General features: G+C 34.5%; 1 protein-coding gene across 3 annotated transcripts in view; it reads right to left on the bottom strand.

Annotated features, from left to right (window-relative positions):
* Positions 1-27,708, bottom strand: part of MTREX (Mtr4 exosome RNA helicase) — a 95,590-nt gene that overhangs the window by 35,463 nt on the left and 32,419 nt on the right. For all 3 annotated transcript variants that reach the window (XM_081517786.1, XM_081517787.1, XM_081517788.1), the window contains exons 7-18: positions 27,438-27,528; positions 24,974-25,098; positions 23,804-23,902; positions 23,295-23,397; positions 22,116-22,247; positions 20,495-20,574; positions 18,494-18,604; positions 16,542-16,643; positions 14,256-14,381; positions 10,263-10,413; positions 2,527-2,699; positions 1,867-1,935 (exon numbers count right to left, since the gene is read on the bottom strand). In XM_081517786.1, the coding sequence (XP_081373912.1) occupies positions 1,867-1,935; positions 2,527-2,699; positions 10,263-10,413; positions 14,256-14,381; positions 16,542-16,643; positions 18,494-18,604; positions 20,495-20,574; positions 22,116-22,247; positions 23,295-23,397; positions 23,804-23,902; positions 24,974-25,098; positions 27,438-27,528 (1,362 nt within the window). The remainder of the gene's footprint in view (positions 1-1,866; positions 1,936-2,526; positions 2,700-10,262; positions 10,414-14,255; positions 14,382-16,541; positions 16,644-18,493; positions 18,605-20,494; positions 20,575-22,115; positions 22,248-23,294; positions 23,398-23,803; positions 23,903-24,973; positions 25,099-27,437; positions 27,529-27,708) is intronic.

Below are 27,708 nucleotides of genomic sequence, written 5' to 3'. Positions count from 1 at the left end.
GTGTAACAGGAACTAATAGTGTTGTGGGTTAATTATGCTTCAAAAACAAACTCTTAGGGAAAGAAATCATATTTGTGGTTATCAGAGGCAAGGGTGAGGGAAGGAGGAATGAGATGACAGTAATAAAAAGATACAAACTTATAGTTGTTAAGATCCATATTAGGGACATAATGTACAACATGATATATATAATAAATAGTGCTATAGGTTATAAATGAAAGTTGAGAGTAAATCCTAAGAATTCTCATCACATGGAAAAGTTTAAAAATTGTTTTTAATGTATCGACATGTGATGATGGGTGTTCACTTAATGTATTGTGATAATCATTTCATGATGTATATAAGTCAAATCATTATGTTGTACACCTTAAATTTATATAATGCTATATATAAACTGTATCTCAATAAAACTGGAAGAAAAAAAAAAGCCAAGCAAACCAATCAACCAATTAACCTTCAATGCCCTGCTACTGCTTTCAAATGTTTAAATCCAGACCTACATACTTAAAATATGTATTTTAAGTACTTTTGGTGATTAACCTCAATACTTTGATTTTTCTCCTTCCCTTAATCTGAAGTGTTCTGCACCTGATGCATACTACTTCCACCAGTGAATATCCATGAAATGAAATTCTACTCAGTGTTTACGGTTCTGTTTAAAACTTCAAAAATTCTCTTCCTCCTCAGGTGCCACCTTGAACAGCTCAAACAAAATATCTTCCTCCTCCTGCCCTAAATGCACTCTGTTTATGTCTTTTCTGAAGTATTTTATAATACTGCCATTTTATTTTCACTATATGCTATGTTCACCAAATAAGTAAGTACAGGGATTCTGTGTCTGTGGTCAATGAATGCTTCCTAAATTAGAATAAAATGAGACAATGAGTGTGACAATACTTTGAAAAAAATTTTTGCAAGTTAATAATTACTAATGAAAGTAATTTATGAAAATGGTAATAGTAAACTAAATATCCTTAAGAAGCTATTTAGTAGGATTAACCATAGACCATTAATCAAAACACCTACCACAAACCTAGGAACTTTATTTTTCCACAACAAATGGCATCAGTATCTCAAATTTCCTTTACATATTGCAGGACTAACTTTCAATTCCAAAACTTAATTCTCAATTACCTTTACACAAAGGTGGGATTAATAAGTTAATGATAACAAACTCATGAAATGGTCAACCTTAAAACAGTGTAAATGTCACCTTATGCAAACCTTTCATTTTAAAAATAAGGAAAAACACGCATGGAGATACAAAATGTTTTGTCTGAGGTCACTTACTGGCACCTGTTTAGTTGGTGCCTACAACTAGTAAAGAAAATACAATAGACAGGAAGACTGATTTAATTTTGAGGTGATCATTCTTCTAACAAATTATTAAAATCATCCTTGATTTTATGTATAAGTGACATTTTCAAAGTATTTAAATAAATAATGACTAAAATCAACTTTACTATTGCCTTCACATGAATTAGAGAGAATAATTAAAATTGACCAGCTTTCTTAAGGTCTTGCTTTTAAGTCTCTGATATATACCCAAATCAAAATTCCAATTTTCAATGTCAGATGCTAATTTTTGTAATATTCAATTTATACGAAATGTATAAAAAAGGACTGGTGAACTCAGAGAAGAAATGTAAAACAGTCATGAAATTAAAATTTGTGATAGTGTTAGGAAAATAACCATACCACTTTAAGGATAAAATCTACGATTAATTGAAAAATTAATTCCTTATATAGACTTTATCATAGCTTCTCTTAAGGTAATGCTATTTCTAATCTGCTTGATTTTCTGATCCTGAAGAAACATTTCACTAAAAATTTATATACAATTCTACTTTCAGGACAACAGTTTACCTTAACATTTGATTTCTTTGAAAAATTCACCACTACGCCCCAACCAAAATCATCTCCTTCATTCTTCACCTGAAAAGAAAGTAAAGCAAGTAAAAAAGAGTGTTTATGTCAGAAGGCAATTTAGATGTCATGCCCACATTATAGGTTAATAAAACATTCTGAGTTTTCCTGATAAAGTATTTTTTGAAAGATCCATGTTAAATTAAAAAAAAAGACACTGACACTACAGAAATCACTGCCAAATTTCACAGGCTTTCCAGTAAGCAACAGGAATCTCTCAGTTGGCAAATAAGTGTGAAAAATGATATCTTGTATTTGTTTGGAATATATGTGAAATCTTTTATAACTAAGGAATTCATCCAGGTCTCAAAATTGCCTTATTCTTGGACAGCATTTCATAACTAGAAATATTTCATATTAATTCCAAAACTGTCTACTTCAATTTATATTCCCCCAAATGAAAACTAGTAGAGATTAAAAGGCCTTCAAATGACCCCTCCTTCCTTAATCAGTATTATGTGAAACAGGTTAAACAATAAAATTAGTACAGATCAACTACCGTAGCAGGAAGCATCTACCAAAGTAAAGTAAGAAAAAATACTGGAATCTTCATCTAAAAAAATACTACATATTGAAAAATTTATAATAAAAATGACATACCTTTACCAAACGACCTGGTTGTAGAAATGGTAAGCAATATTTTGGTTTGTGAATGTATTCTTCAATTTCTTTACCCAGTTTGGCAAGCTGCTGTCTAATCTTGTAGTAGATGACTACACTTTCTTCATTTGGTATTATTATTTTATTATACTGTTCTTCGGAGTTCTTTACCTCTATAAATAAAACACATATACAGTATCAAAAAATACATCTTATGTAGATCATACCAAGGATACATCTTTGACTACTACAATTGTAGGGATTGTACTACTATATATTGCACAGATTAAAAGCTTTGAGGAAAAGATTCAGAGGCACCCATAAAGCATGCTGCCTAGTTTCTCCCTTCTCCATTAAGGTTCACTTTCTCTATCTTGTCTCACAGTTCGCCACTCACTAATTGTGGATCCTCAAAGCAATTCTGAAGAGGCAGTGGTTCAATGTCTTCCTGTGGATGGGGAGAGACCTACTCTGCTGAACAAGCACTGTAAAACTTTTTAAGTACCATGTCAGCACTACCCAGTATAATAGCCAGTGGACAGTACACGAGGCTTCCCAGGTGGCGCAGTGGTAAAGAATCCACCTGCCAATGCAGGAGACACAAGAGACATAGGTTTGATCCCTGAGTCAGGAAGATACTCTGGAGTACGAAATAGCAATCCGCTCCAGTATTCTTGCTTTGAAAATTCCATGGACAGAGGAGCCTGGCAGGCTACATCCATGTGGTTGCAGAGTGGGACACAATTGAGCAACTGATGTGCATGCATGCACACACGCACGCACACACACACACACACACACACACACACACACCATGGCTATTTAATTTTAAAATAATTAGAATTAGATAAAATTAATCATTTAGTTCTTCAGTTGCACTAGTACCATTTAGAATGCTCAACAGTTATATGTGGGTGTAGACTTCTCTACTTGAATAGCACAGAGCCATTTCCACAGGAAGTTATATTGAGTAGCACTATTTTGGATCTTTTAATATGGCGCTTTGACTCTGCAAAAAATCCATTTTGCCAATTTCATTACACTTCCACCATCACCTGGTACTATGTCTCTAAAACAGAAGACAAGAAATTTAACTAGCTATCTCTCTACTCAGTGGCTAAAACACTAGCCCCTTTCAGAAATTGTTCTTTTAGTTAATCTAAACATCTATGATGCCATCTTTCGCCTAGTGCTGACCCACATTCCTTATTTTCACTGTGAACAAACAGTATTTTTATTGGAGTAAAACACACATAACATAAAATTTACCATTAATGACATGCAGTACACTCACAATATATGAAACCGTCACTGTCAAGTAGTTTTAGAATATTTTCACTACGCCAAAAGAAAATTCCATACCCTTTTAGCAAACACTCATTCTCTCCCTCCCCTAGACCCCAGCAACCTTTCTGTTTGCATGAATTTACCTATGCCAGATATTCCATATATATGGAATCGTACATCATGTGGCTTCTGTCTTTGGCTTCCATAACTTAGCATAATCTTCTCAAAGATCTGTCTCCCTGGTGGCTCAGATGGTAAAGCGTCTGCCTACAATGCGGGAGACGCAGGTTCAATCCCTGGGTTGGGAAGATCCCCTGGAGAAGGAAATGGCAACCTACTCCAGTACTCTTGCCTGGAAAATCCCATGGATGGAGGAGCCTGGTAGGCTACAGTCCATGGCAGGCAAAGAGTCAGACGCGACTGAGCGACTTCACTTTCACTTTCTTTCTCTTCTCAAAGATCATCCATGTTGTAGCATGTATCAGTACTTCATTCCTTTTAATGGTGAAATAACATCACACTACATGGGTATACCATTTTGTTTAACAGTTGATGGGCATTTGGACTATTTCTACCTTTTGGCTGTAATGCTGCTATGAACATTAATGCACCAGTTTTTGTTTGAACATATTTCCAACTCTTTTCGTTATGTATACCCGTGAGTGGATGGCACCATTGGGTCTTACGGTAATTCTATACTTAACTTGCTGTGCTGTGCTTAGTTGTTCAGTCGTGTCCGACTCCTTGCGACCCCACCAGGTTCCTCTGTCCATGGGAATTTTCTAGGCAAGAATACTGGAGTGAGTTGCCATGCCCTCCTCCAGGGGATCTTCCCAAACCAGAGATCTGAACCAGTGCGAAACTATTTTCTACAATGATCACACCATTTTGTCAATTACTTAAAAAAAAAAAAATCCTAGTGAGTGTGAACTGGTATCTCAATGTGGTTATAATATGCATTTCCCTAATGACTAATAACGTTGAGCATCTTTACATGTACTTATGTGTTTTTGTTGCAGTAACGTCTATTTAAATCTTTCATCCATTTGAAAATTGGATTATTTGCTTTTTAGACATTTATAAAGCTGGCTGGAGACTGGATGTGTGAGGAGACCCACAGTTTGAAGACTACTTCCTCCTCCTCTAAGCCTGTTTATTTTCATTAATTGTTTACTTTTAGTGACACCAGAGTCAAGATGCCAAAAATCTGCGGAAGTACTGAGACATGTTCTTTGGAATTTTTTTTTTTTCTTTTTTCTTTCGACCTCTAACTTCTGGTCTTTGACACCCTGAGGCATACTGCATCATCCTGGTTATTTTTAATGAACTGCACTACTTCTTACAAGAACCATATTCCTTTCAACTGAGAATAGAAGGCTATTCTTAACACGTTACAGCAGTAAACATAATCAGAAAAAGATATGATTAAAAAAATTTGGTAGGCTAAAGTCAATAAGAGGTTCTATGAGAAGGAAAACTATACACTGAGATGCTAACCTTGCTGCCCTACCAAAAGTTACAAAGTAACGTTGCAAGTATCAGTAGAATACTCAATAAGCACTGACAGTTGTTGTTTATGGAGAGATGATATACACAAAGACTCTGCCTGAGGCCCCCATCCTCCACTCCAAAGCATTTCTGTTCTCAGACTAGTTGATTAATGAATCAAAAGTTGGAGAGACATTTTAAGAAATCATATGTGTTTTGTATGTAGGACTCTAACTACAGCTACATATCACTCTAGGAAGTTAATTTAGGTGCAGCCTGCTTTTTCCCAAATTAAGGACAGTATCTCTTTTTAGCCAATCAAAAAGTAGAGGAACCTCAGTATAAGCTGGTTTTCCTGCAGTCTACTGACGTAAGAAAGCTTCAGTATCTTAGGAAACAGCATGTGAGATATGCCCATAAACTCTTAGGACAATTTCCAACCAATTTTCCCCTTTTGAGGGAGAGAGGTGGTGGTTCCAAAATTATATTTGTATCATATAAAATGTGCAATAGACAGACCTGTGAGAGATGGAGAAATGGAATGCTACCCCCAGTACTGAGGAAAATTTATGAAAGGTTTAAGTTTAAACGGCTTTACTGATCTATGGCATTACTAACACTAATAAAATAGGCATTTACTGAGCGTTTAACATAAATGATCTTATTTAATTTTCACGAGTTGATAAACTAGGTATTATTCCACTTGCATACAAAAGCAAACTAAGGGTGGTAGCTCAGTTGGTGAGAGACTCTGCCTGCAAAGCAGGAGACCTGGGTTAGATTTCTGGGTTGGGAAGATCCCCTGGAGAAGGAAATGGCAACCCACTCCAGTATTCTTGCCTGGAGAATCCCATGGACAGAGGAGCCTGGTGGGCGACAGTCTATGGGGCTGCAAGAGTCAGACACAACTAAGCGACTAAGCACAACACAACAACAAGGCTGAGGTAGTCTGGATTTAAACCCATGTCTAACTCCACAGCTCTTGCTATTTAACCATAGCATTATCTATTAATGAATAAACAAAAAAGATTAAAATTAAATCTGAATATTTATTTAAGAATATAAATAAATAACCACATTTATTTAAGAATGTATTCCAATATCAAACAGCAAAGTTCAACAAAGCAAAACCGCAATTACTTTTCCACCAACATAACTGAGAAAATACTTGGAGAATTCTGTCACTATCCTCTACTGTATCTGGGATATTTTCTATGGAATTACAAAGGAATAATATAAGGTGAAGTTTAGAAAGTAATTTACCAAACGTTACCAAATAGGAAGGGTTGGGAAGGGATAAATTGGGAGTAAGGGATTAAAAGAGGCATGCTACCATATAAAAAATAAACAACAGGGTTTTACTATATAGCACAGAGAACTATATTCAGTAACCTGTAATAAACTATAATGGAAAAGAATTTTTTAAAAAAGAATATAGATTTATACATATACATGTGTGTATAACCAAATCACTTTGCTGTACACCTAAAACTTACACAATATTATATAAAATAACTATATTTCAATTTTTTTAAGTAATTTAATAACTGTTCAAATATACTATTTTTATAAAGAAAGGAAAAAAGCAAAAGTAAATGCACCAATGCGCACCCTATTTCTTTTGGTTATTCAGTCCTTCTGGCTGTATGTGTATGCATAATTATCTTAATCATGAATGATAGTGCTAACTGCTTTGGAGGAATATTTTAAAGTTTCATTCTTTTTAGTGAAAATATATAAGGTGGCTTGTAACTATATACTTGACTCAACAAGCCATTTGAAATTTCTATGAAATAAAGTAAAATTAATGACTTTCCTTCTTCAGTATCAATCTGATTTCAATACCTCCTTAATTTAAACCCAAATCCACACTGTACTTAAATTCTGTTGATTTTTTAATTCTATTATCATATATTATTTTTTGCATGAAGGCAGATTTATAGCTCCTTTAAAACCACAATTCTTTGAAACAAGAATCATCCTTTCTCCTTGCTAAGGCTATGGCTTATTATCAAGACAAATTGTAGCAAGAAATAATGTTGCTGCTGCTGCTAAGTCGCTTCAGTCATGTCCGACTCTGTGCGACCCCATAGACGGTAGCCCACCAGGCTCCGCCGTCCCTGGGGTTCTCCAGGCAAGAATACTGGAGTGGGTTACCATTTCCTTCTCCAATGCGTGAAAGTGAAAAAGTGAAAGTGAAATCGCTCAGTGGTGTCCGACTCTCAGCGACCCCATGGACTGCAGCCCACCAGGCTCCTCCATCCATGGGATTTTCCAGGCAAGAGTACTGGAATGGGGTGCCATTGCCTTCTTTGGAAATAATGTTGGGTTGGCCAAAAAGTTCATTTGCGTTTTTCTGCAACGTCTCATGGAAAACTGAACAAACTTTCTGGCCAACCCAATAAAATGTAGTGATCTAAAATTATATATTTGTGATTAATTTTATATGGTGTATAAAGACTCAATCAATGGCTTTGCTTCTGGAAATTTAAGAAAGGGCTTCCCTGGTGGCTCAGATGGTAAAGAATCTATCTGCAATGCAGGAGACCCAAGTTCGATCCCTGGGTTGGGAAGATCCGCTAGAGAAGGGAATGGCAACCCACTCCAGTATTCTTGCCTGGAGAATCCCATGAACAGAGGAGCCCGGTGGGCTACTGTCCATGGGGTCGCAAAGAGCTGGACACGACTGAGCGACTAACACACACACGCGCACACACACACTATTCTTAAAATAAGCCAGCTCAAGTGTTTTCTCATCCATGTTTGGCAGATAAGTTACTACATCTACTCTTATAATCAAAAAGGGACGATCCATGCTTTAATAAAAACAGCATGGCTTAGTTAGGAACAGGACCAAGATTCTAATCTCAAACCTATCATCAATCAAATGTGTAACCTAATATACTGATAACTTCTCTTATGCCTTATTTCTTTTATAGCTGTAAAATGATGCCAAAGCTTGTTCCAGAGCTATAGTTTGTAATGAAGAAGCTGCTCTTAATTAAGATGTAAGAAATTATGAGGAAAGAGTTATGATCTGTCATCTAGATAAGGGTAAAAAAAAAAATCTGAATTTAACTTACTTGAATGTTCCAAGTATTTTTCACTTTTTTAAGGCACACTATTATACTTTGTCTACTTTTATTTTTTTGTTTGTTTGTTTTTGTTTTGTTTTTTTAATAAATTTATTTATTTTAGTTGGGGGCTAATTACTTTACAATATGGTAGTGGTTTTTGCCATACATTGACATGAATCAGCCATGGGTTTACATGTGTTCCCCATCCTGAAGCCCCCTCCCACCTCCCTCCCCATCCCATCCCTCTGGGTCATCCCATTGCCCCAGCCCTGAGCATTTGTCTCATGCATCAAACCTGGAATGGTGTTCTGTTTCACATATGATAATATACATGTTTCAATGCTATTCTCTCAGAACATCCCACCCTCACCTTCTCCCTCAGAGTCCATAAGACTGTTCTATGCATCTGTGTCTCTTATTCTGTCTCGCATATAGGGTTATCGTTACCATCTTTCAAATTCCATATATATGCATTAGTATACTGTATTGGTGTTTTTCTTTCTGGCTTACTTCACTCTGTATAATGGGCTCCAGTTTCATCCATCTCAATAGAACTGATTCAAATGTATTCTTTTTAATGGCTGAGTAATATTCCATTGTGTATATGTACCACAGCTTCCTTATCCATTCATCTGCTGATGGACATCTAGGTTGCTTCTGTGTCCTGGCTATTGTAAACAGTGCTGCGATGAACATTGGGGTACACGCGTCTCTTTCAATTCTGGTTTCCTCGGTGTGTATGCCCAGCAGTGGGATTGCTGGGTCATATGGCAGTTCTATTCCCAGTTTTTTAAGGAATCTCCACACTGTTCTCCATAGTGGCTGTACTAGTTTGCATCCCCACCAACAGTGTAAGAGGGTTCCCTTTTCTCCACACCCTCTCCAGCATTTATTGCTTGTAGACTTTTGGATAGCAGCCATTCTGACTGGTGTGAAATGGTACCTCATTGTGGTTTTGATTTGCGTTTCTCTAATAATGAGTGATACTTGTCTACTTTTAGCTACATAAAAATTGAGTGGTAGTGTCCTATCTACTTTTGATGGAAAGGTATTGTTGCCTTTATTATTAAAGTAACTCACAGGACATTTATAAAGTGAAATTATGTAGTCATTAAAAACTACACTTTCAAAGAATACTTGAAATTACTTAAAAAAGCCAGAATGAGTGAGTCAGTGAATGTAAAGCATTTAACAAAACGCTAGGCATATGGTAAATGTTTAACAATCGATACTATAAATAGCACTGCTGTTATTACCAAAGCATTGTTAAACCTGACTTTGAAAAAAAAAAAATATATGAAAAGAAAAGGAGAACCCAAAGTGTTAACAGTTGGCTGTGTGGCTGTCTGTGAGATCACAACTCAGTTTCAATTTCCTTTGTATCTTTTGCAAAATTTGTGTTTTTTTTCTTTATGACTATGCATTATTTTTACAAGATTTACCCAAACCAGCATTTTAAATCTTTCTTCTACTTTAGATTTTAATCAGCTCTAAATGATGATCAGCCATGATATCTTCTAAAATAAGGATTAACACACAACACAGAACTCTACTTGAACATAATTACTGTAGAACACTTACTTTTTGGACTTTAGAAAGCATTCTTAATTTTGTTGTATCGTTATTCACAAATGAGTTACCATGTGATATGTCTATAACAATAAAGTATACTACATTTGAATTAACAGCAGAGTCATATTCTGACAGGGTTTTCTTACTTTCATTTTAAAAATGTTCCAGGTGGAACATTACTGTACTTTTATGTAAGGACCAATTCTTGGCTTACCAGAAAAAAACCAAGGGCCAAAGCAGTCAATAACACATCAACCTTGCTATGTAGTCTACCCTAGCTAAATAAAGCTATTACAGTAATTTTATACTTACTCTCTACTACTCCTGGAATTGCTCTATAATGCTGAAACTGGTAGAAGGATTTTTCCAACATGTACTCAGGATTAATTTCTTCTACTCGTAGTAAGTTCAAAACCATGTTGTAGGTCAAATGGAAAGCACTATTTAGAGGATCAGCTGAGCCCTAAGAGAGAAAAAAACATGTCAATGCTGTAGGTTTTTCAAATAAATTCACACAAACATTTTTAACCTCAAACTGCTTAATAATTTAGTCTACATTAAAGAATACTATAGAAACATACTAAGTTCCTTCTTTTAAATGACCCACACAAAGTTGTAAAAGAGTAGCTTTTTGGGAAAGTGAAGGGGGAAAAAAAAATCACCAAGTAAGACAGTAGTAGTTAATATACTACTGGCCAAATACATTTAGTTCTCTGCCTTCTAGGCACTTGACAGGATTACATATTTTGCCCTCAGTGTGGAGGGCAAATCAGGTGTAGTGATATATCACTTCCTGGTCAAATATTTAATTGGTGGTGTGAAAAGCTGCATTTTCCCTGCTGGCACAGTGACTGCTAATATTCAAGACAGTGGTTTCTCTATCAGCTTGAATCAATAACCAATAATAAGCTGAGTCTCCTTTGTAAACCTGCAATGAACAAGTTAAGAGAAACAAACCTTTAAGTTACTGAGATTTAGGTTTGTTATCATAGCATAACCTAGCCTATGCTGACAGAGCACGCTAAATTTATTTCAGATAAAAATCAGCTATCTTGAAACTCTCGGCTTCCTGGAATGACATAAAACTTTCTAGTGTTTCCCCAAATTTATAGGCCATTCTTTATCCACACTTTGATAATTTCTCTTTCTCTCCCTAACTGTAGCTATTACCAAAGAAGGGCGAGGCTAATGGCTAGGCAAAATAAAACATTTATCACAATAATGTGACCTTAACTTGCAATACAGTTTATATCCAAAAAACTTTCTAAAGATCTTGACTTTTCTTACAATGTTTCTTCAGGAATACTATTTTCTAAATGCAAATACTTTCTAAGATTGAAAATGATTATGTAGTTGTATAGGAGAATGACCAACTTCTTGAACATACATGCTAGAATACTCAAGTGTCACAAAACATTCATATCCCTAAATGGCATAGCAAAATACGCAAATACTCTTAAGGTATTCAGGAACTTTTAAACTGCAATCCATAAGCCAGCCTTATTGCATTCAGAATTATAAATATACGTATACAGGATTTTATGACAAGGAGTAGAACTTTCAACAGTCTCAAATGATCATATTCCTTAATTCCTGAAAAATCAAGAGCCATTTACTGTAGGGAGTTAGTAAGTCCCCAGAAACCTTAATTTGTATCCACTTTCCTGGAAAATAGAGCCAAAGGGAAATGTGGAATTATACGAAAACCACATTCTTGAGAAAGAGGAATGAAAGACAACCATCTACTTCGTAATTTTGCAAACAGACCAATTTTTTATTATTCTTTTTCTTTTCTACTCTTACTACCTTTAAGAAATTTGATGCTTCAGTATTATAAGAGCTTATTTCCAACCTCAAGCTCTTCTTTTATATTCCAGCTGCTGTAGAATACACCTATCTGAATTCTCCATCACATTAAACTCAACATAGCATTGTAACGCTGTATCCAGTGACCCCAGGATAACCCCAACTTACACATGATATATTGGCATAATCATTAATAGTCCCTTATTTCACTATTACAGTATTCTAATTTGGATACTAAAAATATGGCTAATACAGCCTGCTCTCAGTATCCTCAGGTTCCCTATCTGAGGATTCAATCAACTGTGGATTGAAAATACTTGGGAAAAAAATCGCAGAAAGTTACAAAAAGCAAAACTTGAATGTGTCATGCAGCATCAACAACTATTTACATTGTATTTACAACTATTTAAATAACATTAACCGGAGAAGGCAATGGCACCCCACTCCAGTACTCTTGCCTGGAAAATCCCATGGGTGGAGGAGCCTGGTAGGCTGCAGACCCATGGGGTCGCTAGGAGTCGGACATGACTGAGCAACTTCACTTTCACTTTTCCCTTTCATGCACAGGAGAAGGAAATGGCAACCCACTCCAGTATTCTTGCCTGGAGAATCCCAGGGACGGCGGAACCTGGTGGGCTGCCGTCTATGGGGTTGCACCGAGGTGGACACGACTGAAGCGACTTAGCAGCAGCAGCAAATAACATTAACACTTTATTCCATACTATAACCTAGAGATGTTTTAAAGTATATGAAGGATGTATGCAGGGTATATGCAGATACTATGACATTTATAAGAGACATGAGCATCCTAGGATTTTGGTATTCTGGTATGGGGGGAGGGGTCCTTGAAACCAATCCCCTGAGAATACCAAGGATGACTGTAAAATATACAGTCATTAAACACACATAACAGAATACTATTCAGTCTTAAAGAAGAAAATTCTGCAATACACAACAACACAGATGAACTCTAAGAACATTATGCTAAATGAAATAAGCCCATCATGGAAAGACAAATATTGCATACTTCCATTTATATGAGGTATCTAAAATAATCAAATTCATGGACTCAAAGAGTAGAATGGTAGTTGTCAGAGACTGAGAGGAGGAGTAACTGGAAAGTTACTGATTAAAGAGCACCAAGTTGCAGTGAAGTGAGATAAATAACCTTTAGAGATTTGCTATACAGTAGTCAATAACATAATTTTACAAAATAATAGTTTATGAAGAGAGTGGATCTCATGCTAAGTGCCCTTTCCACAGTAAAATTTAAACTCCTCCCTTTAATTAAATTAAAGAGAACAGAACTTCACACTTATAGGGTAACAAATCTAGAGCTGTCAAGTAAATGGAATGAAAAAAATCTGTACTAAAAGAACCAAGAAGCTGTCATTAAGATATTTCCTCCGGACTCCATTATTTTCATACACAAAATATGAGGAAAGAAAAATAGTGTTTATTATATTCAACAAAACTTAAAGAAAAGAATAATACAGATTTTCAGTCTTGGCCATTTTCTGTTCACAACTAGTTACATAGATCCTAAAAATGAGTTTCCAAGTGTTAATCTTTAAAACTGAAAATAAGATACCATATGATCACTATGAATACGTACAGATAAGCTTTCTGTTCACTCATATAAAAACAAAAAGAAAAACAGACCTTAACCTATTTTTGTTGCAGCATACCAGGCTTCTCACAAACTTATCTCAAATTCTCCAGGCAAGCCCTAAGATACTGGCTTATGCATGTCTTTACATGTTTTGAAGCTTTAAGTAGCTAATCAGCTGGCAGTTAATTTTATATTTTTAATGCAAGTTAATTAAGTTATTCATCTTATTGACAGCATTCTCTAGGGATATGCTTAATAATTCTTTACTACATGGAAAAGGAAAAGGAAAGCAATCAGGTCAAACTTCTTTGAGAAGCTCTTCAAAACAAAACAAATATCTTAGACAATCCAAAACACAAATATTAAACAAGCAAAGCAAAATGAACAGGTTAATTTGAAATAAAGCTTATATATTTAAATTTACTATTGGGATATTTACATTCTCTCAATAGGATGAATTAGAATGGTAGACTGTAGAATTAATTTGTTAAGCTATCTGGGCTTACAAAAATAGAGGCAGGTTAACTGTGCAAAATACTGATATCATCTGCCATACTTCCTGTTCTGATAGGTGAGGAGCAATCTGTGCAGTGGAGCAGGCAGAGAGAGGTATCTTATATTTGGAGGGCAAAATAAACATTTCTGCCCTCTCTGCAGACATCCATCCCCTCCATTGCATGACTTACTCTCTTCCTATTAGAATAGAAAGTAGGGTACAAAGTATCAGCAATTTGAGCAGGCACCCTCCTCTACCTCCTTCTAAGCCCAGATAGTGTAGTATATTAACTCATCTACTCAGAAAGTATTTGAACTAATGCAGTTAATTTTGATGTGGTCCTGAAGTTTCTCAAATTCCTGGTGATGGCACAGAATCTTAACGTGGTTACCTTAAGTAGTTGTTTTCCAATCGTTGGGCTCATCTTTTCATCTACCATAAGAATTACAATTCCTCTATCATCCATTCCCCTCCTTCCAGCACGACCAGACATCTGAATATATTCACCAGAGGAAATCTGAATGAACGTAATCAAAGTTTAAGAGAAAATCTAGTAAAAAACATACTCTTAAGATTTTTCTTATCATAAAATACACAAGCACAAGCTATACATTTGAAGAAAGGAAACAAGATTAAAAACATGAACTTTTAGGAAAGATTTATGTAAAAAGACAAAAAAGGAATACTTAAGAATAATGTTGCAAAATTTTAGCTCCATAATGATCAAACAGCTATAGGGAAATATTGGCTAATTAATTGGTGCAAAAAAATATCTTTAAGCTAGATATTCTGGAAAACAGGAAAGTTTAAGAAAGCAAACAATGACCCAAAATCTACTAAATATCAATTCTGACTTGATCATAAATTTTGATTTCCAAATGGAATTAATATAAAAATTAACACACACATAAAGCACAATTTCTATTTTCTCAGTGTATATCCCTGGCGTCCAGAACAGTCCATTCATCATTAAGAACCGCCTAAAGGAGAAAGGTTAGTAAGTCTCCCACACACAGTCTTTCAGGGTAAAGCTGAACCAACTAAACAACGGGCAAAGTTTTATCTGTAAGCACACATACTCTTCTCCTGTGGGAAGGGTTCAGCATATCCAGACTTTCAAAAATGTTTGACTCAGGAAGGGTTATGAACTACTATGCTACTAGAAGGCACATTACTGATAGCATTAAAAACAAACCTAACAACCTGGGACCAACCGTAAAGATTAGAAAAGAACATTTCAAAATGGCAGTCTGATAAATCTCAACAGGGCTCAAGGGCATTACATTTCGACATAATCTAAAATTATGCTCTTTAGATTTCATAATTATGTTCCTGAATCATCAAGAAAAGGTCCCTTTTTAAAATTCAACTATCCTCATGACTCCATATCCTTCTCTGGGGTCCACTGGAGGCCAAGGAGTATGTAAAGTAACAAAAGACTTGTTTATTTTCTTGTAGCATTAATTTTATTCAAAGACTAACTACTTTTAAACTGATAAATGATGAAGAATTTAAAAATTTATATTAACTTAAAATATAAAACTTGGAAGACTTTATCTACTTTACCACTAAAAATTGTATTCTACATGAATAGTCTTTCAATTTAAAAAGTCACAAGTTACATAAAGTTTTTGAACACTATGTAAAACTTTCTAAAAAGAAATGGTATTGACTCCGTATACTTACATTTCTCTTCTGTTCAGCATCCAACATACTTCAAAACAAATCAAGAAAAATGCTTTGCCTTTAGAATTCTACCATGAGATTTTTCAGTGTATTGGTGATTAGTAACTACTACCAGATATTTCTTCAAGCAGAAAAAAATCATTAAGAACAAAAGGAATAGCTAATAATTTGCTCCAAATGCCACATTATTTGAATTTTTGGTTTGCACTAAATACTCAAAACTAGAAATCTCTCTTCCTCCACCTGCTTTTCACTTTGGTGATGCTCCACTGACTGCCTGGTAAATACTCATCTGCTGTTTGTTGCTCAGTTTTAGGACTGCCTTCTTTATGAAGTCTTTCCTGACCCCTTAAATACAAGCAACTTTTTTCTTGTGTTTTATTCTTCTTGTACGTACTCCTCAGGGTCCATAAAATAACTTCCACCTGCACTAAGTCACTCCACAGTAGAAAATGGTTTGGTTTGTGTTAAATTTAACATCCTCAGCACTTACCATAGTTCTAGGCCCATAGTTTAAGTTTAGTAGGAAGGGGTTACTTGCCTCTGGATTAAGGATTTATTTTTACTCTGATTCACCATTTCACTCATGATCCCAACTTTTGCTTTAGAAAAGACATATGTGCAAACCTATTAAAAATCTGCATTTTAAACCCGAAGAGTAAGACAGTGAGCTACAATTGTAGCCACTATAGTAGAGGAGTTTTAAATAACAAACTTTAAGAAATAAAAATTCTAGATATATTTAAAATGTATTACAACAGTCATGGCTCATTTGCACACTTATCACCAAACTCTTTCACCAAAAGTAATTTTTGACTAAAAAAGTCATAGAATGAATCTGAAAACTTAATCTTAATGAACTTATTAACTCACATACAAGTTCTTAAGTATTTAGAACTGAAAATCTCAAAGACTACGTGAGCCAAAATCATCTTAAGTGATTAACAACTGAAGCTTCAAGTTACTTCAATATATGAATTATTTTACTTACCCATCGGAAATCCTTCCCATCAAATTTTCGGGCATTTGTAAATAAAACAGTTCTAGCTGGCATGTTAATCCCCATAGCAAAAGTCTCAGTGGCAAATAAGGCCTAAATGAATGAATAATTATACAATTAAACACATATTTTAAACTGAAAAACTAGTCTCATGTTCAAGTAGAAATAAATCATTAATTTTTAAAATTAGTTGCTCGTGTGTGTGTGTTAGTTGCTCAGTTGTGTCTGACTCTTTGCAACTCCACGGACTATAGCCCGCCAGGCTCCTCTGTCCATGAAATTCTCCAGGCAAGAATATTGGGAGTGGGTGCCATTTCCTTCTCCATTAGTTTCTAATGAAACACTACAAAAATAAGACATGCTACTCCAGGTATATTTCAGTATTTTATACTCAAATTATTAAGTTTAGATATAATTATATATATATTATTATAAATTTATATTATATTTAGTGTCCCTTACACCCCCACAAAATTTTTAATTCAGGGAAAACAGTCTTTAACTCCAGAGGTGGTAACTTGGAGAGACTATTACTGGCCTAATGGACAGGGCATTATTAGGCTGTAGAATATTTTTCTAAACATATTAAGATTTCCTGGCTTCTTCCTTGATGATTCAGTGGTTTTAGAGACACCTTTCAAAATCAGTGGCACTTTCAGTTCACATTTAAGACTTTACCAACAAAAAGCACACAAAGGGATGTGTAGAAATTAAGGTATGTGTACAATTTAAGTCATTGAAGTACTATTAAATAATCTAAATTGTCATCAATAGGTAACGAGATTAAAAAAAAACTTTACGTCATCAACTCAACAGAATACTATTCAATTGTTAAAAAGAATGAAGAGCAAAGCATACGACAAAATTGAATAATATAGGTAATATAATCACTTTTGTTTAAAAATTAAATCAAGTATTATTTGTATGTATCCTAGTAGATATTTCTGGGAAGTGGAGGGCAATGGGGGTCTTTAATGTTTTACTTTTATGTACAGTTACTCTACTTGACTTCTACTACTTAAAAGATTTCTTAAAATGGACCTAAAAAAAATATGCAATCTTTGTAAGAACATCAACAGGGCCTTACCAGGAGCCAGGTATAAATAGTGACCAATTCTTTACCTAAAATACTTCAAGTATGGTCTTTTTAGGGTGAGTAAATTTCTTTTAAATATCCTATTTAGTACTAAAGTTCTCATGACAAATCTCTGATTTTTAAATGTAAAATAATTTGAGTCATATAAAGGTTTATGACAACATTTTGGAGTTGTTTTCCATTTTCAATAATCTGTTACTGGGTACAGGTATTGACATAATATTAAAAATTAAATTAGACTCTCTTCAATTTAAATGAGAACATCCTAAATAGCTCTTTCACAAGTCTAACCGGCAATTCTCCTTGTTTTCTCTAAACTAGTCCTTTTAATCTGTATAAAGAAAGGAGTTCACTTACAGAATCAACTCTAGGTGTGATAATTAAACAACACCTGGAAAATTCTACACTGTATTCAGTAATGATACCATTTCTTACTTTAAAACTAGGAAAAGAGGGACTTATCTGGTGGTAGGTACAGTGGCTAAGACTCCTCCCTCCCAACGCAGGGAACTAGATCCAACATGCCACAAGCAAGAGTTCACTTACTGCAACTAAAAGACCCTGCATCCCACAGCCAAAGATCCTTCATGTGGCAATTAAGATCCAGTGCAGCCAAATCAATAAAGACTAGAAAATGAAACAAATGACTTCTACATATAGTCCAAAATTTATGAAGCATAACACTGCACACAAAAATCAAGTTCATCACCCAAGTCATTCCATTCAACTTACTTAAAAACAACAACAATAAAAATAACAAAGTTGCCTATGAACAGTGTTCTTGATAATTTTCAAATTGCCCACAAAACACAATTTTAGGGCATAATAAGTAAAAATAAAATCATACCTTTATTAATCCTTCAGAAAAGAGAATTTCTATAGTTTCTTTCAAAATAGGAAGTAAACCACCATGGTGAATACCAATCCCCCGTTTCAAGAGAGGAAGTACATTTTCAACCTACAATTGGATTAAATTATATTTTTTAAAAGATGTGAGCAAAGAACTTTTAAAATGTGCAACTAACCAAGCAAAGGAAAATAAGTCATCAAGAAAGAATCCTGTTAAAAGAAACATTATACAACTTTTTCAGAAAAAAGCAAAAAACAAACCCATATTCCCAGATTATTAAATATAAAACACAATGTAATTCTGTCACAGCTTTAATATGAACATGTTTTAAATAAACTTTATAAATGTTTTGCTTCCTCATTCAAATTTTCCAGCATCACTTTGTCTCCTCCAAAAAAATTAATGGCTATTAAATGGCAAAGTTTGTACCTGTGCAAAATAAACAAAAAATACTGGCCAACTCAAACTAAAAGGGAAAAAATAACTATAAAGCATATTTACTATAAATATTTTGTTGTTAGTCGTGAAGTCGTGTCCAACTGTTTCACGACCCCATGGACTGTAGTCCACCAGGCTTCTCTGTCCATGGGATTTTTCAGGCAAGAATACTTGAGTGGGTTGCCATTTTCTTCTTAGGGGCTCCTCCCAACTGTGTGTGTATTGTTAAGCCGCTTCACTCATATCTGCCTCTTTGCGACCCCATGGACTGTAACCCACCAGGCTCCTCTGTCCATGGGATTTTCTAGGCAAGAATACTCAAGTGGGTTGCCATGCTCTCCTCCAGGGGGATCTTCCCAACCCAGGGATCAAACCGCGTCTCTTATGTCTCCTGCATTGGCAGGCAGGCTCTTTACCACTAGCACTTATATTTTATCTTAAACAAATACATTACTCAAGAGGTCCATCTCATTAACACTATTAAATGCCATTAAAATTTCTTATTAGCACAGACTTCACAGGCCAGTGTGACTCATCAGTGAAGGATGAGACAGGCATACACATGTGCTCCAAGATACCCAGGACCTTTTCAGACAAGGACTGTTGGCTGCTCCACAAAGGCAGTACTTGTCATGCAGTCCTTCCCCAAGGAAACAGACAACACACTTCACAAAGGTCTCTGCCATCAATATTCTATGTTTCTATTTAATAATAAATCCAAAGGGGCTCTTCTCTCATAATAAAAATAAAAAAAGAAGTGTGCTAGCATAACAAGGATATGTAAAGACAGGGCTTAGCCCTTAGATACTATTAACTGAGCTGGAAAGAAAAATCACAGTAAGATTTTCTAAGTTAAATACTATTTCAAATACCAAGAAACATGCAATGCAGTCTTATCGTAAAGACCACACAAATCAAAGCAATCATTTGTAGGCAGAGTATGACCTTCCAATTTTTTTTTCACAAAACGAAACTTTCACACAGTATTAGGTTGGGCTAAAAAATTAGTTCTCAGGATTGGATGCACATTAGAACAAGAGTTTCTGAAAGACTCTAATGATCAGGGCACACCAGACAATTAAATCAGAAACTCTGGAGTGGCAATGAGGCATGAGTATATTTTAGAACTCCTAAGGCAATTCTTACAGGCAGAAGAAAAAACCACTTTAATTAACTTAAGAAAAGCAGAAATCAAATTTTTCACTAAGCATGATTTTCATTAGGTGTACTTTATTGTTGTGTATGCTAGCCTTATGAATTAAAAACTGAATGACTTAAAATTAGCATTTAAAAATTTTGTAGTATTAGGAACAGAAGCAGCAATTTCCAGATCATGCTAGCTTTCAGAGAAAAGTTCCTTCAAGGCAGCAAATCTTTCCTTCTGTCACCTTCTTAGAAGTTCAAAATAAAAATTAAGGTATCATTTCAGTGCACAATGCAACATATTTACTGCAGTGTGCAAACAGTGCAATATATGATATAGTAACAAAACCATGAACTACAAAGTGAATATACACTATCTGTTAATACCCAATCTCTATTTAATGACATTAAACACACCTGAGGGAGCTTTTTGTCTTCATCAGACAAGCAGTCAATTGCATTACTGAAAACTTCTTCAACCATCTTCTTTTCTTCATCTAGGAGAGAAAATTCAAGGGTATATAAATATCTAAGTGAGTTGGTGATACCAAATTTCACACACTGCAAAGTATAAGAGTCATGAAAAATAAAAGTAATGACTCAGGATTTAAGACAGAAGGGAAAGCACATCAAATTTACTACATAATTATTAAATAAATTCACTGCCTTTAAAAACAGATCTAGCAGCTAGTCCATGAATAAAAGTGTTTTCTTATAAAAGCAGTAACAATAACTACACTAGCTATCTACATGCAATATTTAAGTGAAAAAAACTGCTGACATGGGGATTATTATTACTCACTATTGAGGAAAGTGAGGCATACAGCAAATAATGAGCATTGGTATTAACTGTTAGATCAACAATTTTAAAGCCTATACTCTTAACCATTTATACTGCCTTCTTTACAGTGACTATTAAGTTAACAGCCAAAAAATATTTGTTGACTTAATCAATACAAAACCCTGCAACATTAAGCACATGCAGTACTGGTAGTGATAAGAAAACATTTCTAAGCAGAGCAAATGACTCAGTAAAAAAGAAAAAACTATTGGCTTTAGGTGGGCACATGGGTTATTTGTCATGTTATTTTTACCCATGGATAAGTAAAAATTAGCTTTAAAATGCATGGGATTGGGACTCCCCTAGTGGTCCAGTGGTTAAGAATCCACCCAGTGAACTAAGAGCCAGCGTGCTGTGGAGCAACTGAGCCTGTGCACCACAACTACTGCCTAGAGCCTAGAGCCCGTGACCCACAGCAAGAGGAGTTAACTGCAGTGAGAAGCCTGCACACTGCAACTAGAGAGTAGCCCCTGCTCACTACAACTAGAGAAAAGTCCATGTGCAGGAAAGAAGATCCAGTGCAGTCAATTTTTTAAAATGCATGGGATTATTCTATGCCTTGATAGAAAAAACTGAAATCTGATTTTGGATGACTAAAAATATTATTTTATTCTCACTGTATAGAATTAGATATGTAAAAGGCTGAAGTAAATGACAACTGGGTTGATATTCAGCATGCAGCAATTTTTGCCTAGAATATACTACTATCTAGCTGTGTCACTTTTCAGTAGTTACATTTACAGTTAATATGTGGGAATAATAAGTTGATTTGCTAGAAGTTTTTCTACTTTTTTCAAAAATTATGCCACAGTTAGGTACAGGGGCAGGTCTTCCTGGTTTGGATTTCCAGAAGAATGAAACATAACAGAGGATAGTCTGACCAAGAGACTAAGCTTAAGTAATCAGATAGAAAACCACAATAACCAAAGAGCTATGGCAGTAAAGTATAAGAAGGTATGAGTCTAATACTTCTTAGTAGGGTTCTTTGGATTTTATGTAGAACAAATATCTTCCAATAAAAGAAGAAAGGAAAAAAATGGTAAATTGAGCCTTAGAACTTTTACAAATGTGATAGAATTACTGCTGTAACTGTAAAGTGAACTGCAAATCTTAGCAATACAAAATTGCTGTCTTACCAGAAATATATTTACATTCACTTCCACATAGCATTAAAGCAATACTGAAATTATACAGTACCTGTGTTGAAATCTAATTTGGTCATTTGAAGTGCGTAAGCTTCACAATCTTTCTTGCTAAAACTGAAAATAATTACAGGTTGAAAATTTCTTTCCATAATCATCTTCACAATCTTGAATACGTTTGACGGACCTGCAAAAAAAGTACATAAACTATAATGAAAAATTAACTCAAAATGGACCATAAACTTAATCATAAAACTACAAAACTTTTATAATAAATATATGTAAGAGTAAATCTTCATGATGTTGGGTAAGGCAAAGCATTCTTAAGATATGATAGCAAAAGCACAAGCAACAAAAGAAAAAAATCAGATAACTAGATTTCATCAAAATTTAAAACTTTTGTACTTCAATAGACACCAGCAATATAGATACCCTTAACTTACAGAATGGGAGAAAATACTTACAAATCAGATATCTGATAAAGGTCTAGTATCCAGAATATATAAAGAATCGTTACTATTCAACAACAAAAAGAAAATCTAGTTTTTGAATGCACCAAAAATTTGAATAGATATTTGTCATAAAATCATAAATGGAATATTATTTGACAGTAAAAAGGAATGATATACTGATATATGCTATAACATGGATAAACTTGAAAAAATAAAGCTAACTGAAGGAAGTCAGATGCAAAAGACGGCATATATCATGATTCCATTTATATGAAATGTCTACAAAAGGAAAACAGAAATAGAAACTAGATTAGTGATTACCCAAGGTTGAGGGGTAGAGAAGAGGTTGGGAGAAAATAAAGAATGACCATGAATGGGTATGGGGTTTCTTTTTGAGTTAATGAAATGTTCTAGAATTACAAAGTAGTTGCACAACTTTGTGACTATACTAAAACCCACTTAATTGCACCCTTAAAAAATGGTGACTTCAATAGTATGTGAATTGTATTTCAATAAAAAAAGTTGACTGTGGTGACAGCTGCATAATTCTGTGACTATACTAATTACCACTGAATTGCATACTTTAACAGGTCAATTGTATAATAAACTATCTCTCAACAAATGTCATGTAGGAAAAAGACATAAATTTTTACTCATTCAATTTTATCACATACTATCTAGATGTCTATATAGCTTCCAGAGGGGGAAAAATCTTTTTAAAAAAATGTAATTTGAAAACACAATTTCCATGTAAAATTCTCAAAAACAAAGTTCCAAGTTACCTTTTGTTCCTCCTTTTCGCCCCTTCTGATCTCCTTTTGCCAAATCACCAGCATCTCGAAGTACTTGCATTGCAGTATTGAAATTATCTTCTCTGAAGTCACCCTAGCATCACAAATATTTTTCTATATAACTTCACTAACACTTAATCATAATCCAAACTTTTTTTAACCTCAAAACAAAGCTTCCTCAAATAATAAATAATTTAATAATAAAACTAGAAAAAGCAAAACCATAAGATATCTGAAACAGGTACAGAGGCCCTTATTTTCAAGGCATTTAAAAATACTAGACAAGGAGGGGAATCTAATTCATGCATTTAAAAAATATGAGTATTAAATATAATTTTTGAAATAAAAATACATATATAAAGAAAACCAACAATAACTTTGGACTATAAAACTAGGAAAAAAAAAAAACAGATCTCTGCTCTTCTTCCCTAGTTTAAAGAAGAGTGGGTATAAGCAGTTATGTGATATTAAAGATATAAGAATGATAATTACTCCCTTACATTTTCATCAACCACAAGGTGCAGGCCATCTCCCCCGGCTGGAAAAATATAGTGCTGTAGTGGAGTAGGCCGATAATCTGTGTAAATTACATGACAAGGCTGTAAAAACAAAGAAAATTAAAATCAAGGACACATACATGATTGGAGTTTCTATAATGATTTCATACTCCAGACCTATGATGCCGTAATTAAGGAAGATTTCTATTTTTCTATAACAGTACTATGGCAACACAAATGCACTGAAGTAAAATGAGACTTCTCGACCCCACAGAGACTTTTTACAGCCTTACTAAAACAGTAGGTTGATCTATCTCTTCCAGAAGATTCACTGAGATTGTATCCTACAGGAGCAACATGGGTGTTACAAAAATACCACTAGAGAGCTAACAAATGGATAAAAATAAATTTGTGAACCTTCTGGTATAAAGGAAAAATAAGGGCAGAAAAATAAAATAAAGAATACATGAACAGATGCTTGTTACAAGGTCCTTTAATGCTCATAAAATTGGACTAGAAGAGCAAAAAGGAAATGCAGTCAATAAAAAGTCTGCACTTATATGAGAAAAATCAAACCACACTCTCAAGAAGTGAAGTCAAAGTTGCTCAGTCCTGTCCACTCTTTGAGACCCCACAGACCATAGTCCATGGAATTCTCCAGGCCAGAATACTGGAGTGGGTAGCCTTTCCCTTCTCCAGGGGATCTTCCCAGCCCAGGGACCAAATCCAGGTCTCCCGCATTGCAGGCAGATTCTTTACTAGCTGAGCCACAAGGGAAGCCCACACTCTGAAGAGATGCCCAACTTTTTTTCTGGTACCAAGGTCTTAGAGGAAATTTTCTACTATGCACTCACTGCTCCGTGTGTAGTAGATGCAGTAGTTTACAAACCTGGCAAATCATCAGGATCAATTTGGGAGCTCCTAAAAGTTAAAAATTTCATGACCCAAGATCCTACTCTCAGAGATTTTGATGTACTGGGTTTGAGTTGGACTCAGAAATTCACAGATATAAAAAACTTAATTGATTTTGATAAGCTTGCTTGCTTTGAAAAGCAGTTTTACATTAAAATGTCTTATTTATTCTACGTAGCATTAGGAACAAAGTATAGGATATAGGAAGGCAAACTTGTAACATTTAAATATTGAAAACATCAAAACGGAGAAAGAAAATACCTGTTTATGTAAGTGGCAAATCCACTCAGCAAACTGTCGGGCATTTGGAATAGTAGCCGAAAGAAAGACATAGTGAACATTATCAGGAAGCAAAATAATAGTTTCTTCCCATACGACCCCACGCTCTGAAAAATACAAATATACCTTGGAATTCAATACCAGTTTATCATTTTCTCTCACACTCAATTATCAGAAATGCAGACCACCTTACACAAAGATATTTTTAGCCACAGATCCTTACTGTAAACTACTTTCTAATCATGAATTGCCTCTAGTAGAAAGTTAGTAGACTAGACCCCATAAACACAATATACTCTGAAATAACGGCCTGCACAAGCAGCTCCAAATTGAATCCTGTTCAGTCTAACAAGAGTCCCAGGACAATGGAAATAGTATTTCCATCTCACTTAGAGAAGCAAAAGTTATTGGCTTACAGAAGGTCACAGAAAAAGATTTCAAAGAAATCTTACTATACCACAGTGTCTTTCATCTAAATTACCGTCATGATCTCTAGAGATGAAAGAAGGATCTGACTAGAGATGAAAGAAGGATCTGATAAACAAAACTATAAGTCAGTTTTATTAAAAAACAGGAAAATCCATTTGAAAATTTCCTTCCAAATGAACAAATCAATAAAAGATTCATAATTTAAAAACAAAAATAACTCTGGTTATAATTTAATCTTTTGGATTTAATAAGAGTAAAATGTTAAAAAGGGTAAATGATTTCTTAAATTGTATTATTTTTCCTATAAATACAGGTTAACTCGGTGCTGTAGCCAAATAAAAACTAAGCTTCAAGTGTGTACATATTAAACATTTAACTTTTTTTAATGCTAAATTCACATTTAATTATTATGTTATTATGTTAAAGTCACATATTCCCCCAAACAAAAATATGTATGCATGAATATATATCTGTACATATGTATACACACATGCATGCACACACACAGAGTGCCCACCTATATATTCACATATGTATATATGGACATATAAAAGTAGATATACAGATATATAGGTATGTAATCATTAATATATATATATATATATATATGCAGAAGCTGAAAGTAACTGTGATCTCAGATGTGGCTTACAAAGCCAGGGAGAGTAATAACCCACGAATTCTGGTTGTGCAGTTTCACAGAAGGAAACATTTGTGAGATCTCAGCCATGGTCCAGGAGAGGTTTTCTCTGAAAAAGATTATGCCCTATTCACTCTTTCTATACATATTCAGCTCCGCAACAGACTTCTCTCCCTTTGAGAACAGTGTAGTCTGAGATCAGCTCTTCCTCAGGTACCAGGCTTGGCCTGAGGTGGAGGGCACTGATCTTTCTAGAGGTTCAATTTTATCTACTACAATACCTGATATTTTAAGATACAACTGTAGGTTTTAGGACTATGGGAATTCTCTGTCCCTCAGCTTACATTGTGATTACTTGGCAAATTAAAAGTCATAATAACTACAAATTAAATAAAATAGATGCAGATAAATAAAAGTAATTTTAAAATATTAGCATGAACTTGTGACAGGCATCATCTTGAATTCTTTGCACAGAAAATAACAACATCATAAAGACAATAATAAGAAATTGGTAAACATTAGAAGTTAGTTCCTTTTCAGTTGAACTTGGAGACAAAAATCACTCCAAGGAAAACACAAAAACCATATTTAGCCTACTTCCTGAGATTGCATGGATCTCTAAAAATTTTGTGCAATGCGGTTGTACATCAAAGTTGCCTCTTTATGTCCCTTACCTTTTTTTTTAATTTTAAATTAGTTTATCTATTTTTTTAACTTTACAATATTGTATTTGTTTTGCCATACATTGACATGAATCCACCATGGGTGTACAAGTTTTCCCCTTCCAGAACCCCCCTCCCACCTCCCTCCCCATCCCATCCCTCCGGGTCATCCCGGTGCACCAGCCCCGAGCACCCTGTATCATGCATCGAACCATTTAACTTTTAAATATGTTAATTTCTGCCGTGTTCTACCTAAAATTCCAAGTACACTTACTTTATAGCAGTGCAGTAGTTCAGGTAAAGAGACTTTGTTTGTTGTTGTTCATTTTTATCTCATAATTCTCATTTTTTAAATCATAAACATGCATTTCTTAGTTTAAAAAAAAAAACTAAAATAAATTGATAAAAATCAAAAAAATTAACTTGTAGGCCAGCAGTTTTGGAAATTCTTTAACATTATATATATTAGAGAACTCTCTATTAAAAGCAAACTAATTTTAATTCCATTTTAAAATCTGAAGTTGCATTTTCTCACCCAGAAGTTGTTACTATTCAAGAAGCTGTAACTGAATGAGGTCCAACCAGAAAAACTATATCATGTTATCCACAATTTAGTTTACTACAACTCTACCCACAAGAAAGTAAGATAACTTGTTCAAAATTCCTAATTTCATTCTTAAATGACATGGCACACATTTAATAACACTATAGAATATACCTGAATCTCTCATGTAATGAATTTCATCAAATATGACCCAAGCAACTTCTCGCATAACTTCAGAACCTCTGTACAGCATACTTCTCAAAATCTAAAGAAGAAGTAGAAGATTCAGCAGGAATCTGACATATCAAAAACTCTTCTAACAAGAAATTTTGTATATTCTTTTTTAATAGAAACATTAAAATAATTTGAGAGTTACATATCTTAAGTATATAAAGCTCCTTTGCTAAATCCAAAATAATTTATTTCTCAAGTTAGTGATCATATA

This window comes from Giraffa tippelskirchi, chromosome 8 (assembly GCF_054371585.1).
Source record: "Giraffa tippelskirchi isolate mGirTip1 chromosome 8, T2T-mGirTip1v1.2.pri, whole genome shotgun sequence".
Lineage (NCBI taxonomy): Eukaryota > Metazoa > Chordata > Mammalia > Artiodactyla > Giraffidae > Giraffa > Giraffa tippelskirchi.
Note: the sequence above shows the minus strand (reverse complement) of the source record. Positions and strands in the feature narration are given on the sequence as shown.